Raw genomic sequence first — 16530 nt, forward strand, 5'->3', positions numbered from 1 at the left:
TATATTAAAGATGAAAAATAATGTATTATTTCCTTCAGCTGAGTCACTTCAGATGCACACGGTTCAACATGATTGGTTTTGAATTGCTTTAAATATGATTTGAATCACATCAAAAAGGAAAATACAGTTCAACGCAAGTCTGACATATCGGCTACATAACGTTATAATCAGAACATCATTTTGGGATATGGCTTTTAATGGTGACTTTTGTTTTTGTAACCACAATCTCAAAAATTATATACAAATTTGGATTTCAATATATCGGTTATGAAACATAAAGAATTATCGGTTTCGGCCAAAATGTTGATATTGGTGCATCTGTACGCAATGTAATATGTAACGATGGCTTCAAAAACTACTTAAATACATCAAAAGCAAAGCACACCTGATGCACATTTCTTTGTTCTTCATTTTCTAGCACTAGGGTTTAAGAGCATTGCTGTATCTATGTGCAATTAATAAAGAGAAAGTTCACCGCCATCTCACTCCGACTTCCCACCTCAGAAACACGACTTCCCAGGAGGACTTGCATGCACCATAACATCTCATTTGCATAAGCTGCGCTCAGTCGAGTACCTCAGGTATTCCTGATCCGCAGGCGTACGGCGCGAACACTCGCACCAGAGACACGGCCAGGAAGGAGAAGAAGAGCGCCCACAGCACGTACAGGAAGTAGTTCAGCACGTACACTCCAGCGCCCTGACACAGATATACCAGAATATCAATCAATCACATTTAAAAACAACACACGCTGGACAAAGTGCTTTACATACAGCCCAGCATATATATAAATAATATATATATACATATAAGAGAATATTAGGGACATTGCTCCCTATACCCTTTGATAGATAGGCACTATTTGAGGAAACAGCAATTGCACTGCAATAACAAAGCGTACAACCGTTCAACTCAATGGCTAGAGAATAATACCCATAATGCACTGTGATAGTCACACGCCGAATGTATCTGAATTCACTCACTCGATTACATTTACTTCCTAAAAGTTAACTATATTAATGGACTAATGTGGAGAATAGTGAATAAGGGGATAGGGGGCGATTCGAACACAGCCTACGGCTGCACGATATAAGAGGAAAATATCATTTTATCTGATAAAAAGTGCCACATAATTTGAAAAAAATATTTGTGATTAAATGTCAATGTATAATAATAGTAATGATAATAAAATTAAATTCTAAATATATATATATTATAAATATAAATATATTTATATATAAAATATAATATATATATATATATATATATATATATATATAATTAAATTATTATTTATAATAAACATAATAAGATATAATTAATAATAAATATATCATTATTAGAATTTATTACTAAAAAAATACTACAAAAAATAAAAAAATATTAAAAATTACAAACAAAAAAATTATTACTAAATATTAAACAAAACAAGAAATGTGAAATTAAAAAAATCTAATATTTAAGATTTATTTTTCAGATAAAAATTGAGATTGCGATTAAAAATGTGATTTAAAAAAAATAAAAGTTTGTTTGTTTACCAAATAAAAATATTTTAACATTTTTTTAAACATTTTCATTTTTTATATGTGAACTGTAAAAATAAAAAATCTAGTATAATTAAATATTATGTTATTTTATTAATAATAATAATCATAATTACAGTGGAACTTGATTTTGATGGAAATGAACACAACCTTTGTGATTTAACCATTTCACTAAGCCATATGCAGGCTTGGGATAAATGCACCAAAAAAGAAAATTGCTTAAAAATGAGTTTTGCCGTATTCCTCGTTCTACCTCTGTGTATCCCGTCATCAGTTCAGCCCATTTCTGCCACTGAGGACATTTGTCTCTGTCGGCGAAGGTTGTCTCGTTGGACGTCCAGCAACACTGCTCGTGACTGTACCAGAACGCAGACAAACACACTCCTTCCTTCAGATCCGTCATCCAGTCCACAGCCAGATCAATCACTCCGGCCAGCGTGCCTGTGTTAGATGAGACACATGTGTAGAATGTTAAGTATTTTGGCCAGTGATGTCATCATAAGTGGGCGTGTCTCTTCACCTGACAGCAGGCCAATCAGAAGCATCACCAGCCATCCTGACCAGGCGTCCAGCAAACTCTTGATCAACTCCCAGATGGACTCTTTACTCTTACTGGTGATCTGGAAACACACACACAACCTGATGATTCAAATGCATGTTCAGTTATTGCTCCAGGAACAATTTATTTATTTATTTTTTAGTTTGGAGGCTAAAATTCAATATTTAACATCCTAATTTATGGCATAGAAGGGATGCAATTACCAACATTCAAAACCCCTGCTACAAAAATAGAAACTGACCGTGTGTCACAATATCAGCGTCTGCCGGGGTGTTTTACCTTGCGGTGTCTGTCCGTGTCTCTGGACTTCTCTCTCAGCCAGTCGATGGTGTGAAAGTCCTCATAAGTGCCGACGTCTGGGAACGGCTCGTCCAGGAAGTCCATCAGGTTCCCGGCGCCGTTCATCTCTTCGGTGGGAGTCGCACTGCAGGTCCCTGCGCACAAACAACGCGTATATTAGCAAACACACACAACCTGGACATTCACTCATCCAAATTCACATGGTGTATCTGGGATATTATTGAAGAAATATGCACTTCATATGAGAAAAACATTCAGTTAATATGTATTTTTTTTACGTATGCTTAAGCGTTTATTTAAAATAAAATAAAACATTTATGAAAGTGAATATTTCAGTATATATTGCAACAACATGCAGCTGATGAAATGCATATTCTTATAAAATACTGTAGCAATACACACACACATCAATATATGAAGAGTTCAGATGCAAAAGCCTCTAAATGCCATTTGAAATTTTCTTCTTTAATGATGATTTTTATCAAACTTGTATATTTAAGTTCAGTAATTTCACTTAAATAACAATTAATAGGTAATTATCATTGCAATTTAAGTGAAATTACTTAACTTAAATATACAAGTTTGATAAAAATCATCATTAAAGAAGAAAATTTCAAATGGCATTTAGAGGCTTTTGCATCTGAACTCTTCATATATATATATATATATATATATTAATACCATTACTGTATATTATACCATAAAAAGTCTGTATTTCTATAAAATACTAATATAAAAACAGACAAACATATATGTATTCATATGCAGATAAATATATACTGTATATGTGTGTGTACACATACTATATAATAATATTCATACACATAAACATATAATCACAAAGTATAGTTATATATTAATGAATGCCACTGTCAATGTCTAGTTTTCGCAATATCGTTTAGTTGTCATATATTACAGTAGCTGTTTGGCTGTATAACATTTGGTTTGGTCATGAACAATTTATTCATCACAATATAAGAAAAAAACACACAACAGAAAGGGTGCACGCAGAGGCCTTACAGTAATATTCCTCAGACTCCACAGGTGATGTGACAGTAGCATGTTAAAACACACATCCTTGAATAAACTAACATGATTGAAAGACCCAGCATGCATCAAAACACACCCGTAATGATGACACGAATGTCACACAGAACAGGTGCACGATGATTCTGATCATTCAAACACAAATCTCACCATCTGCCTCCGCCATATCGCTGTCCGAGTACTAAGATCAGAGATGCAGTGATGTTTTGAGGTGTTTATCCATCATAAACATCAGATTAATCTGATGCAGCAGGACAGGACGGCGACATACAGTGATGACGTCACGGCGTCTATACGCGCACACTGCGCGTGCGTGAACGTCAGCGCAGCGCAATGACAGCGCAGAGACACAAAACAAAACAGATTACGCTATTAAACTGCATTCAAAACTAAGGAAGGACGCTTTCTGATATGTTGCACAGTAGAAATCAAGTTTCAAATCTCAGTATCAAATCCATCCGTGACATCCATACGGTCCTTCTAGGAAAAAAAAGAGAAAACAATAGAAAGATTCCGAAAGCCAGGAAACTGGAGTGTGTACGATATGCGTATTTGAAGCGCTTTTTTATTTTCAAAATTACATTTTGGAAGTTATTAAGAATAACAGTTCATTTTGCAAATCAATTTATTTGGAAAATACCGTATACATAAAAAGAAACCAAAATATTTTACATTTAATAAACAACTTTTGGATGAAAAATGTAAGACAATATAAACAGTTGAGTTTTTCAATTAAATCTTTAGTCCATGACTGGACCTGCTGAATGACAGGTTCAGTCCTTTTTAGCATCGGTCTGTATTTAGGAAGGAGGTGGATGACATTATGATCTGAACCATAGATATAAAGGCTAGATATCTCGTCCACGCTGCTGGCCAATAGAGGTCGACGTCTACACCTAGCGGCCATCTTGTCACAGGCAGCTCGCTCACTCGTTACATTGTGTTAATGGTACATGTACTATTAAAATAACCATAACTTGCTCAATTTTCTACCGATTTTCAAACGGTTTGGTTTGTTATAATAGTCAGAGATGTAGTTATGACAGCATACTTATGAATAATAAGTGTATAAATAAATAAACATCCAGATAATTATAGCCACGTTAATAACGTTAGTCAGAAACCAAACCGTTTGTAAATCCGTCAAGATTTCAACGAGATAAGAGTATTTGTGTTCGTGTTGACCACTCATCTTACATCAGCTGTGACAAGATGGCCGCCGGTGATGACGATAGAAACTCCGCCTTAAGACATCTAGCCTTTATATAGAGATTTATGAACGAGTCCGACCTGGTGGGTGGAAACTTGGTACATAAGCACCAGCCACATTACCAAAACATTGACCAGGGTTTTGCTCCATCTCATCTGACAAGTTATATACTGTACCAAATTCGGCAAAAACGCAGATGGTTCACAGTTGTTGAAGTCCCCCAAAAGAAACACAGGGTCATCCGATGAGTTACGTAGTGCCATGCTGTAGCTGGCAGCAATGCCCTCGGCTCTGATTATTGTTGCCGTGACTACTGAGGTCAGGCACTTCTGAATAAATCAATTTGTTCAATGATGGCAGACAGGAAACAAGGAGCTGGCTTAAGTTCAGGAAGTAGTGCAGCTGTGCATAAATCCAATTGTAACTAACAGTAAAACAGGACTTCACGGTGAGTGAACGAGAACACAAAGTATTTTTAATAGTGTGAACTGAACAAGACAATGAGAACCAGGTGAATGAGATGAGTGCTGATGAGTCTGGGCAGTGAGTTCTGGGAAATGTGGTTGTGAGTGAAACATGAACATCTGGTGTGGAGTGCCCCCTGGTGACTCTCAAGGGCACTCGACCTGGAGACCTTTACAATGTTCAAAAAAATTCACATAAAAATCACCTCAATTGAGAATCGAGCTTAAAACAGTCACCGCCAACGGAACAAATGACCTCTTATAAATATTCCTCTTAGCAAGCGGTATACGTAGCAGCCTGTGCCCCGAAGGAAGGATATATTGATAATGCCCTTTTCTCAAAAAAAAAAAAAAAAAAAAAATGTAAAAAGCTCTTGTAATGTGCTCTGTTTTTGGGCGATGATCTTATTTGCTTCATTGATTAGGCTACTCGTGTTAGTTTAATCTTCTGTTTCACTGTAAGATTACCATAGGCTATTATAAGTTAAAACACTTTCAATCATTGATCTATAAACAAGATCCTCCTTTCAATGTCAGAATTTCTTAACTTCCTAAGTAGACTTAAACGCTGTCTAGTTTTCGTATGTAGCCTATACAATCCACATTGTCTTGGAAGGAAAGTTTATCAATGATTGTACCCTAGGTATTTAAAATTTGAGACTTGCTCTATCTTTACGCCTTTTATCCAATCCCACTCCACTCAAGTCACTGACATCGGTGCAAAACATTATTTGACGCACTGAATGTCTGTGCCAGAGTGTGTGTTGAGAGAGAGAGAGAGAGAGAGAGAGCGCGCGCGTCTGCCCACCTGACGCGAGAGATGACGCGCGGCGACTCCTCAGCAAACACTCATGTCACTCCTCACTCACTGACTAGAGGAAGAGGAGGAGGAGGAGAGGTGGTCATGGACCCTGGAGTGTGTGCTCTGGAGCTGCTGGGTGTGTGTTTCTCGCTGGCCGCCTGCTTGTGTTCGCTTCTCACCACCGCCATGCCCCGCTGGCTCACGCTGTCCACGGAGCTCCTGCCCACGGAGAGCTTCGAGCTGGGCTTGTGGGGGACATGTGTGGTGCATGATCTCGGGGTCACCGAGTGCAGGCCGTACGACAGTCTGCTGGGTCTCCCTCCTGATATTCGCCTCGCCAGGATCCTGATGTGCGCAACGGTGGTTGCAGGTTTAATCGGCCTGTCCTTCTCCATCCCGGGCATCTACCTGGTGAACAGCTGCAGGCGCACTGAGAACTTCGAGGCCAAGCGGACCCTGAAAATGCTCGGTGGGATCTTTGGCTTCGTTGCAGGAGTGCTCGGGCTCGTGCCCGTGTCGTACGTGGCGCACCTGACGGTCCTGCGCTTCTTCGACGAGAGCGTGCCGAGCGTGGTTCCTCGCTGGGAGTTTGGAGACGCGCTCTTCTTCGGATGGACCGCTGGCTGTTTGCATGTGCTGGCTGGTGTCTTGTTGGTCACCTCTTGCTTGTATCTGCGAGAGGAAACGTGCCCGTTACACCAGTCTATACCGCTAAACAGAGCGCGCATTACGCGTCCACAGCGATCTCCATCACGCCGGACGACAGAGTATGTGTGAGACATGGCCCGTTAAACACACATGGCACAGTTTTGCTTCAACTAATGTTTTGCTGCACTGATAATTATTCAATGGTCTCTATTGATATGTGAGTTGATTGTAAATAAATGCTGCTATTTACGTTTTTATTTTTTTTTTTATTTTTTATCAGATTGGTAACCCTTTACAATATGGTCCTATATTATTTAACTAGTAATTTGCATTAATCTTTGTTAATGCTATAGCCTATGAAAAATACAACTATTTTTAGTTCATGCCAGCTCAGGTGTCTATTAAATATAATATTAACTTTTTAATAATGTATCAGTAAATGTTGAAATGAACCATTCATGTTAAATGTAGTTAATGTTAACAAACGGAACCTTGTTGTAAAGCGTTACCCTTAATTTTGATTATAAATCATCAGTACTGTTGCAAATCATGTTATTTAGCCAGATCTGCACATGTGAATGTGATTCTAATGAGAAACAGTTTACTAATCATGAAAATGAAATATGCAAACTTTCCAAGAAAGTGCACTTTTATGACTATAAGGTCATTTATATATATCAAGACAATTTTATGCTAATTATCCAAATATTGCCATGAAAAACCAGCCGCAAGCTTTGTCAGTTTGTCTGTTTTTATATTTTAAAGCACTGAGAGTGAGTGAATGAGAGATTATATGGAGTCAAAGTTGTGATGATCAGTCAATAAATCAGCGCAATGTTTTTGTCATGTGATGTGTGGAGAGGTTTTCATTTTTAAATCAACTTTATATGTTTTTTGACAATATTGCTTGTGAGGATCATAAAAGAAAGACTATTTTAAAATGCAGTGAGATATACAAAGCTCATGAGACTAGTAAAAAATCGCATTAAATTACATAAACAATGCTGGGTAAAATATGGACAAACCCAAATGTTGGGTTAAAAATTCAATTTCAAATTTTAACTTCAACTTTCACCTTTACATTTTTAATTGCATTTTAACCCAACATTTGGGTTTGTTTATATTTGACCCAAATATAAACTTTGAAACAACCCAGCATTTTTTAGAGTGTGTGTATATGCGTGTATATATATATATATATGAAGAGTTCAGATGCAAAAGCCTCTAAATGCCATTTGAAATTTTCTTCTTTAATGATGATTTTTGTCAAACTTGTATATTTAAGTTCAGTAATTTCACTTAAATAACAATTAATAGGTAATTATCATTGCCATTTAAGTGAAATTACTGAACTTAAATATACAAGCTTGACAAAAATCATCATTAAAGAAGAAAATTTCAAATGGCATTTAGAGGCTTTTGCATCTGAACTCTTCATATATTATTTTTTTCAAAAAAATATTAATGCAGTATTTTAGTTTAACATTTTTCATGTAAATGTTATATATGTATTTAATTTATATATAATTTCCAAGTTTAAAAATGGATTTTCCAAGTTCCTCTCAGACTTTTAAATTCCCCTTCAATATGTAAAAAAAAAAATGTTAAAAAAAAAAAATCAAATATAATGCGAGATTTATAAAAACAGATCTAGATTTGAGTATATGATGATGAAATGTGCAGTATAATTTCATCAACTATCTCAGAAGGGACATTACTTTTAATCTTGTTCGGCATAACTTGAAAGAACAATGTTAATAAAGTGGCGAGGGTGTTCAACATGTTTTCTTCACTGAGATAAAATTTCATTACACAAGACATCATTATATAAAAGATATCCATTTGAGTGTGTGATCTCTGACCTGTGTGTCCTGATGGGTTCAAGCCCAGTTCTGCGGGAGGAATGTGTGTTTGATCATGTACTTCTAATAAATCTCTTCGGCCTCGAGTCTGAAACGTTGTAATGCTGTGTTTGCGTGGATCGGATCTTCTCAGAGGTTCTGCTGTCAGATGAAAGTTCTCATTGTTGTCTTTCCACAATGGACTCATTATAATGTTGCATGCTAATCTTGCCATCTTTTACATACAAAGGTTTCTTCACTGTCAGGAGCACATGGTGCCGACGGATTCATGCCCACTTCCTTTATGATAATGAGCCGTGTCGTGTGGATGAAACACATCCTCCAAGTCATGATCTCTCCAGTGAGATTGAACAATTACCTACACTCAAGACTAAATTTATTTGAATTGCATATATGTTGTATGAACATGTTGAAAATATCTCTAAAACAAGCAATACTAGTTAAAATTTGTGTATTTAAAACACTTTTACGACTGACAAACAAACACATTATCACATTAATGTATTAGTATAATATCAATCTTTAAATGCAAAATATTTCAAGTGTATTCTTGCAATAGTTCCACTTTAGCATAGTTGGACCTATATTTCTGGATAAAAAGTACACTAAGTACAAAATTATTTCTTTCAATTTAACACTTAAGGATTCAAATGTATTATATCATAAAGACGATTGCAGGGTGTTTTAGGGCTGTGCAAAGATTAATTGCGATTAATCGCATCCAAAATGAAAGTTTGTGTTGACATAATATATGTATGTGCTGTGTATAATTATTTTGTATAAATACACACACATATGCATATACAAAGAAAATGTTTATATATTTATACATAATATAGATTATGTATTTATTTATATACAGTATTTACGTGCAAATAATTCTTACATGCATGCATTTATATATAGCCTACAAAATAATTATACACAGCACACATTTTGTAAACACAAACTTGTATTTTGGATGCGATTAATCGCAATTAATCATTGCACAGCCTAAATACGTACACAATAAGATTTTAACATGCAAGATGAATTTTCATGTCTTAATGATGCTAATTTAACAGCATGCTGAATAATGTTGCGTGAGGAGGTGTACAGTCCTTGCATTGGACTTTGTCATCGCCAGTGCAGTGCATCCTTCTTCGAGCTCCAGGAATCTAAATGACTGTATTATTGGAGTTGTGAACAGAAATCTGGGTTGACTGTGCTTGTTTTTGGTTCTGACGTGCGTAAGAGAGGCCTTTTGTTCAGCTGCCATCGGTCTTGGCACAATGTGGACCTCAGAAAGAACTGCTTTGGCACAGACTGCACTTCCAGTCTAACAATTAGTGTAGTGATGTTCTGGAGAGCGGTTCACGTGCCCTGCCACTGCCATCCTCCGCGCGAGTTCACATGAGAGAGGTCGAGAGGCCGATCTGTGAGATCCACACCAGCCGTGGAGCGACGCCAGCGCCTCCGCCCCTCGATGACGCGCGTCCAGGACCGGCACCAGAACTCCAGTCGCAACAACAATAATAAAGGTATAGCATTTTACAATAAAGATACATGAAATAAAATTTGTTCTCTCAGTGTGGACGAGCTTATGTCTACGTGAAGCTTCTTACCCAACAATTACTGTTACAAAAATCCCTTCGATGATCACAATGTTCCTGCACGATCAAGCAAAGAAAGATAAAAGAATTAATCCCCTTAATTCCTTCATTGTCTTTTGATCATCAGGATTACAGCCTGTCTCATAAGTCCCTGTCCATGCTTTTATCTTCTTTTTACAGTAATGAACTTACAGTCGAACTGGAGTTTAATGTAGTTGTGCTCATGACTTTGGGATTATAATCAGATAATGACTTCTTGAGAAAATCTAAAGCATCAGAAATACAATTATTTGACAATGTTTTATGATTCAGCCTCGCATATCCACAAAAGGAATGGCAGCTTTACAAAACCATGCAACAACATGTTTATTAGATCCAATACCCATACTCAGAGCATGCTGAGAAGAGCCTCTAAATTAATATTATTGCTCAATATTAAGCCTTCTTACGAAAAGACTAGATCCAAATCAGTTGGCAAATTACAGACATATTTCAAATCTTCCATTTAAATACTTGAAAGTTGTCTCCACTCAATTCCTTCCGGCAAAATAACATCTATGAAAAAAATTCAGTCCCGATTCAGGCCTCATCATAGCACAGAAACTCGTTAAAAATTAAAAAATGACTTAAATCTGACTGCATCTCAATAGTTTTACTTAATCTTAGTAAAGCGTTCGATCATAAAATACTCTTAGATTGACTATAATTCAGTGACAGGCATTAAGGTATCGTTACCATTTTGTTTATTTGAACAGGGAATTATCCAAGTTAACCAGTAAATTATGGAGTGCCACAAGCGTCTGTTTTGGGCCCTTTGCTGTTTTCAATATACAAATTTAGTTTCCACTGTTTCATATTTCATAACAGCCAGATGAAATCTCTAAATTATTCACGTTGACAGAGTGTGTTAAAGATATAAAATATTGGATGACCAGTCAATTTCTTCTATTTAAATTAATTTAAAACTGCAGGTTTTAATTATTGGACCAAAATCCTGTACACAGAATTGCTTATAAGGATATGCTGTAACTTCATCTGCTTAAGAGCGTTATATTAGACAGCAACTTATCTTTCAAAATTATATTTCATACGTTAAAAAACAAACAATTGTGTGCATAGCCTACAAATAAATGACTGAGATCTCTCAAACTGGGAAAAGTACATAAAAAGCATTTTTACTTCTTCACGTGTAACATCAATTATTCCATACTTAAATGTAATTTCAAAAAATATTCCTGTAGCTCAACCAGTAGAGCTTGCCAGCAACTCGAAACTGGAAAAATTACAATATTGTGCAAAAGTTCATTTATTTCAGTAATTCAACTTAAAAAGTGAAACTAATATATTATATAAACTCATTACATGCAACATGAGATATTTCAAGCCTTTGTTATAATTCAACGCATTCTCACCCCAAGGCGTCACCTTTGACCATGCTTCAATATTTGACGTTTTAGGCGTCCTTTAGCGTCACTTACATGACGCGATCCTACGGCGTCATCTAACTGACGCTAAAGGAAAGCGTCAGTTAGAGGACGCGATTAGGTTTAGGTGTGGGGTGGGGGTAGGGTACACGCGATCCTAGGGCGTCATCTAACTGACGCTAAAGGGCGCCTAAAGCGTCAGATATTGAAGCATGTCCAAATGCTTCCCAAGGCGTCAGTTAGGTGACGCCTTGGGAGTGAGAATGGGCTGTATAATTTTGAAGATTATGGCTCACAGCTTATGAAAACCTTTTCACAATATTCAAATTTTGAATTTGGGGTTTTCATAAGCTGTAAGCCATAAATAAAGGCTTGAAATATGTCACTTTGCATGTAACATTATTAACTAATTTTTGGGTGCATTTTCTTGCATTTTTAGTCTATGCATAATGTGTGTGTGTGTGAGTATTCGTGGTTCAAGTGCGACAATAGTCCTGATGAAACACTCAATTTTTAACATAAAAAAAGATTTGGGGTTCAAAAGGAAGAGTTAACTGTTGTTCTGCGTTTGGAAAGCTAGATTGTCAATTCCCTGGCGGTTCACACGGGTCCCCGAGTATCCTTCTCCGGGCCACGAGGGCCTCACTTTGGCCTCCAGCACAACTGGGAACCTGTAGGACAGAAAGACCACCCCGCTACAGACCAACAGGGTGGATGCAAAAATCCCCACGATGATACCGGGTCCGATGTGCTGCTTCGCCGGAGCGGGAGGCATGAGGAACTCTGCTGGGAATATTATAGTCTGATTGTTAATGACCGAGTGGAGATTCCAGCACACGGGCACGAGCGCGGCCGCTCCGGTCAGGATGAACAGAAACCCGCCGGTGTAAAACGCCAGTCTGATGGCTTTAAACGTGTTCAGTCCGAAGTAAATATTCCTGAGGCCGTAAACGACGCTAGCGTTTCCAATGAGCCCAAGAATCAGAGCCACTATCAGGAGCACCTGAGCCGATGCGATTTCAGGTGGCGTGAACGACTCCAACAAACCAATCCTCTGACAGAACATGATCTGATTGTCGGATAAGACCAGAACGTGACTATAAAAACAAACTCTCCAAATACCCACCCATGCCAGACCTGAAGTGATGACTGACTGGTCAGATACTTCCCAAACCCGCCACTCCACCAGCCCGAGGGTCACGATAATGAGAATCCAGCCGACCGTCCCGAGCCAGAGAGCCACGAACTGCGCATGCGCCGTGTGGACGAGATAAGGCATGCTTTAGACTTCAGATTCAGTCTCCTTAATGTGACAAACATCCATCCTGAAGAGCCTCGTCTTCTCTGAAAGCGTTGAATGGGTCTTAATGGAGTTCACAGCGACTCCAGGAGTGTTGTGGGTTTAACTTACCAATGTCTCCAAGTAACCTGGCAAACAAACCTCACTTCCCTCTGAGACAAAGAGACAGACAGAGATCAGAGATCACACATATTTATATATGCGTGTGTTATGCATGTGTACATACTGTATATACACACACATAGCCTATATACAGTATATAGGCCTATATACACATACATAAATAATAGGTTTATTAATTATTACTCATGAGTCAAAACAAAATAGCTAGTAGTATTTCACGAAGATAACCCTGGTGTTCATCAAATGAATTATTTACACTACAGGTCAGACGTCAGAAGTCTCTTCTGGTCTCCAAGCCAAGGCTGCATTTATTTGATAAAAAAAACTCAGTAAAAAACGTTAAATATTATTACAATTTAAAAAATGGCTGTTTTGTAATTTATTCCTGTGATCAAAGCGGTATTATCACTTATCAGCATCATTACTCCAGTCTTCTGAGTCACATAATCCTTCACTCTCAGAAAAAAAGGTACAAAAGCTGTCACTGGGGCGGTACCTTTTCAAAAGGTACACTTTTGTACCTAAAGGGTGCACATTGGTACCTTAATGGTATAAATAGCATGAAATACCATGGTATGTACCATGAAGGTACCAATATGCACCCTTTAGGTATAAAAGTGTACCTTTTGAAAAGGTACCGCCCCAGTGACAGCTTTTGTACCTTTTTTTCTGAGAGTGATGATGATTTGATGGTCAAGAAACATTTATGATTATGTGGAAAACAGTTGCTCATTTTTTTTTTTTTTTGCCTAAACCATGATACATTTAGTCAAGATTCACAGATGATTAGAAAATTAAAAAGAACATAATTTATTTGAAATATTAATCTTTTCTAACAATAGGCTATAAATGTATTTATGGTCACTTTTCACTGATTTCAAAACATGGTTCTGTCAAGATGTTTGAAATCATGTTTTAAAATATCCACAATCAATACACATAAAATCTAAATAACCTTTTAAATAAGTGAAAATGAAAAACTGATCGTATTACCACATGTTCCAGTGATCCATGAATCTCCTCGTTTCGACGCTCAGCGTTGGACTGGAAACGGTGTAAAACTCCACTTCCTTTAGCCCAGAAATCCAGTGTAAACAAGTCCGTGAATATGTTTCTGTGAATGATTGACCACGGCTCACCAATCGTAAAATCAAACCAATGAGGAATTCGAATGCATCATATTGGAAAAAGCGCCTCATAAAATCATAAAGTGTGGGTGAGGCTTCAGAATGAGTTATACAACATTGAACAACTCATTAATAATATACTGTAAATTCAATAAAAACTACTGTGAAAATGTTTGTGAATCATTTCCAAATGGCAAGTGTGATGTAAACCAGATGAACGACCCGTCCAAGAACTAAACCGCAAATTTGCAGTATATAAATATTTTTATTTTAATTCCAAATGTATTTCAGCACTGATAGCGCATCTATGACCTGCAATAAAGACTCTTCCGGTTCACAGTGGGATATGGGCCAGAAATCAAGAGATTGAAAGAATATTTTACATACGAGATATTCTGAAGCTCCCTTCATTATTTCATTAAGTAAAAAAACAAACAAACAGGAAAGTTTAAAACATTTACACTGAAATGAGTCAAATCGGTGTGGAAAACTAGAACAAGCAGATCTAATGTGGTAGAAACCTTTGTTAATAGCACCATTAGCATTCAGTAGCAAAATTAATTAGCGTATAGGTACAAAAACCTTAATACGGACTAAAAGAGATCCTTAAAAACCTTTAGACAGCACGTCCCTGAAAACGTGAATGGACTTAAATATCCATGAAAGCTGTTCAAAGCATTTCTATGACTATCAGAATGATCTTGAACAAAATAAATCTATCCAATGCACACGCACAGATCTGAAATCTGCTTATGGGGTCGTGTGGTCATGCATCCGCTCAGTACAGAAGTCTCTGGTCCAGCGGCAGACTGTCCTTCAGACACTTGAGCTGCTCTTCACCCAGTTTGATCTTATCCTCCAGTTTGCGCTGCTCAATAATAAGTGCAGACTTCATTTTGACGAAGTGCCGGTAGTCTTGCATACGCTCTTCGCTGAGGTAACTGGCCAGAATCTCATAAACCAGCCGCTCTCTTCGGTCCAAGTTTTCCTTCAGCTCTTTGGCATCTTCGTGCTGGCGAATCAGCAGTTTGCGTTTCTCGGTCAAAGTGTGCTGAAAGTAAAACACGTGAGTTTTTATTCTACAAATCAGTCTTAAAATGTCTTTTTTTCTCTCTCTCTCACTCTGGTATAACTAATTTTAAAATGCCCCAATTAAAGGGATACTCCACTTTTTTTGGGAAATCGGCCCATTTTACAACGCCTCCAGAGTTAAAGTCCCCATGAAATCAAAATTGACCATACTTTGTTTGCATAAATTGATCGTTTTGTGGTCAACAATTCATACATGCAAGTCAATCCACACAAAAAAAAAATGTTTGGCTTTGTGATCTTAAATCAAATTTTTAAAATGCCCCTCCTCTCAGCATTGGAGGACCTTGCCCGATGAGGCTTTACGGTTTGGGTGTCTCCTTAACATCAATAACCACGTCCCTCCAACTGACAGCTGCTGTGTGTTTGCGAGCGCTGAGTGAGCATTGATTGACAGCGTGTGTAAACTTGCGTCATCCTCCATTTCAGAATGAAACACCCATTTTTCTAGATCCAAAGGTGCTAGTTGGAAAAAAAAGCCACGCCCACTATTTTGCCTCATTAAGTATAGAGAGCCGAAGTCCCTCCCCTTCCGGTCGACCACCATGGGACCTTATTTCGGAAAAATATTGAATGGTAGTCAATGGCGAGAGACAACAAATATTATGATCTGGTTTGAATTGTGCCCTGAATTACACATATGATGTTTGTCAATTTAAAAGATACATTTTAAAGTAGAGAAAGTCGCAGTTTGATGTAAAACCGTTGAGGTATAAGACTGTGAAAATACGTAATTACAAAGACTACAAACCCCAAAGGCGCACATTTTCTCTCAATGACTGAAGCTAACTTTACTGAGTCTGTCTGTCATTGTTTCTACAGTCTTACGTTATAATCGTAACGTTACGCCGTCATGCCTGAGTGTTTTGTACCAGACCGCACACACACGAGCAGCGGATCTCGTTTCGCTTCCCGGGAGATGTAGTTCATAGAGCGATTTTCACATAAAACTAAATGTTACTCTTCTGTTGTATGACAAACTGCGACGTTTTTGACTTTCAGAATTATCTTTTAAATTGACAAACATCATATGTGTAATTGAGGGCACAGTTCAGACGGAATAAAAAGATAAGTTGTCTCTCGCCATTGACTACCATTCATATTTTTTCCGAAATAAGGTCCCGTGAGCCGGAAGCGGAGGGGCGGGACTTAGGCTCTTAAGAGAATGTGTTCTCGTAAAAATATATTATACGATGGAAGTCAAATAGGACCAGAAACGGTCTGGTTGTTTACTAATATTCTTCTAAATATCAGAAAATTAGCTGAATGGATTCGAAAACGGTTAAACTCAACTGTTTAAAGTCCCCGTGAACCGGAAGTTGCAAACGACTTTTCTCCAGTGTTGTGACGTGTTTTCGAGAGAAACGGAACAGAGTGCCGAAGTTACGACGTCACTCTGTAGGCCAAAACACGGAAGCGAGTTAGCATTTTAGCACTAC

At 37.6% G+C, this 16530-nt stretch overlaps 4 protein-coding genes across 7 annotated transcripts in view; 1 reads left to right on the forward strand and 3 right to left on the reverse strand.

The window, feature by feature from the left end:
• The window catches only part of clcn4 (Cl-/H+ antiporter 4), a 19307-nt gene extending 10666 nt beyond the window's left edge, over positions 1-8641 (reverse strand). Inside the window, exons 1-5 of one of the 2 annotated variants that reach the window (XM_089124861.1) lie at positions 8437-8641; positions 2383-2537; positions 2065-2164; positions 1798-1985; positions 577-699 (exon numbers count right to left, since the gene is read on the reverse strand). In XM_089124861.1, the coding sequence (XP_088980987.1) occupies positions 577-699; positions 1798-1985; positions 2065-2164; positions 2383-2537; positions 8437-8623 (753 nt within the window). In that variant the 5' untranslated portion in view covers positions 8624-8641. Of the gene's footprint in view, positions 1-576; positions 700-1797; positions 1986-2064; positions 2165-2382; positions 2538-3600; positions 3762-8436 lie in introns of those variants that run through there. The other variant, XM_039674182.2, reaches the window with a different exon arrangement.
• On the forward strand, positions 5903-7420 carry LOC120480778 (claudin-24). Its single transcript, XM_039674169.2, has one exon. The coding sequence runs from the start codon at positions 5945-5947 to the stop codon at positions 6701-6703; it is 759 nt and encodes a 252-aa protein (XP_039530103.2). The 5' UTR covers positions 5903-5944; the 3' UTR covers positions 6704-7420.
• Positions 8642-11729: 3088 nt separating the features above from the next.
• On the reverse strand, positions 11730-14138 carry LOC120480750 (claudin-34). The gene is made up of 2 exons (XM_039674125.2): positions 13869-14138; positions 11730-12904 (listed from the first exon to the last, which is right to left on the reverse strand). The coding sequence occupies exon 2, from the start codon at positions 12729-12731 to the stop codon at positions 12003-12005; it is 729 nt and encodes a 242-aa protein (XP_039530059.1). The 5' UTR covers positions 12732-12904; positions 13869-14138; the 3' UTR covers positions 11730-12002.
• Positions 14139-14247: 109 nt separating this feature from the next.
• Positions 14248-16530, reverse strand: part of shroom2b (shroom family member 2b) — a 30216-nt gene continuing 27933 nt past the window's right edge. For all 3 annotated transcript variants that reach the window (XM_039674122.2, XM_039674121.2, XM_089125028.1), the window contains one exon: positions 14248-15053. In XM_039674122.2, coding sequence (XP_039530056.2) covers positions 14781-15053 — 273 coding nt within the window. In that variant the 3' untranslated portion in view covers positions 14248-14780. The remainder of the gene's footprint in view (positions 15054-16530) is intronic.

Source organism: Pimephales promelas, chromosome 21 (assembly GCF_988280905.1).
Source record: "Pimephales promelas chromosome 21, fPimPro1.hap1.1, whole genome shotgun sequence".
NCBI lineage: Eukaryota > Metazoa > Chordata > Actinopteri > Cypriniformes > Leuciscidae > Pimephales > Pimephales promelas.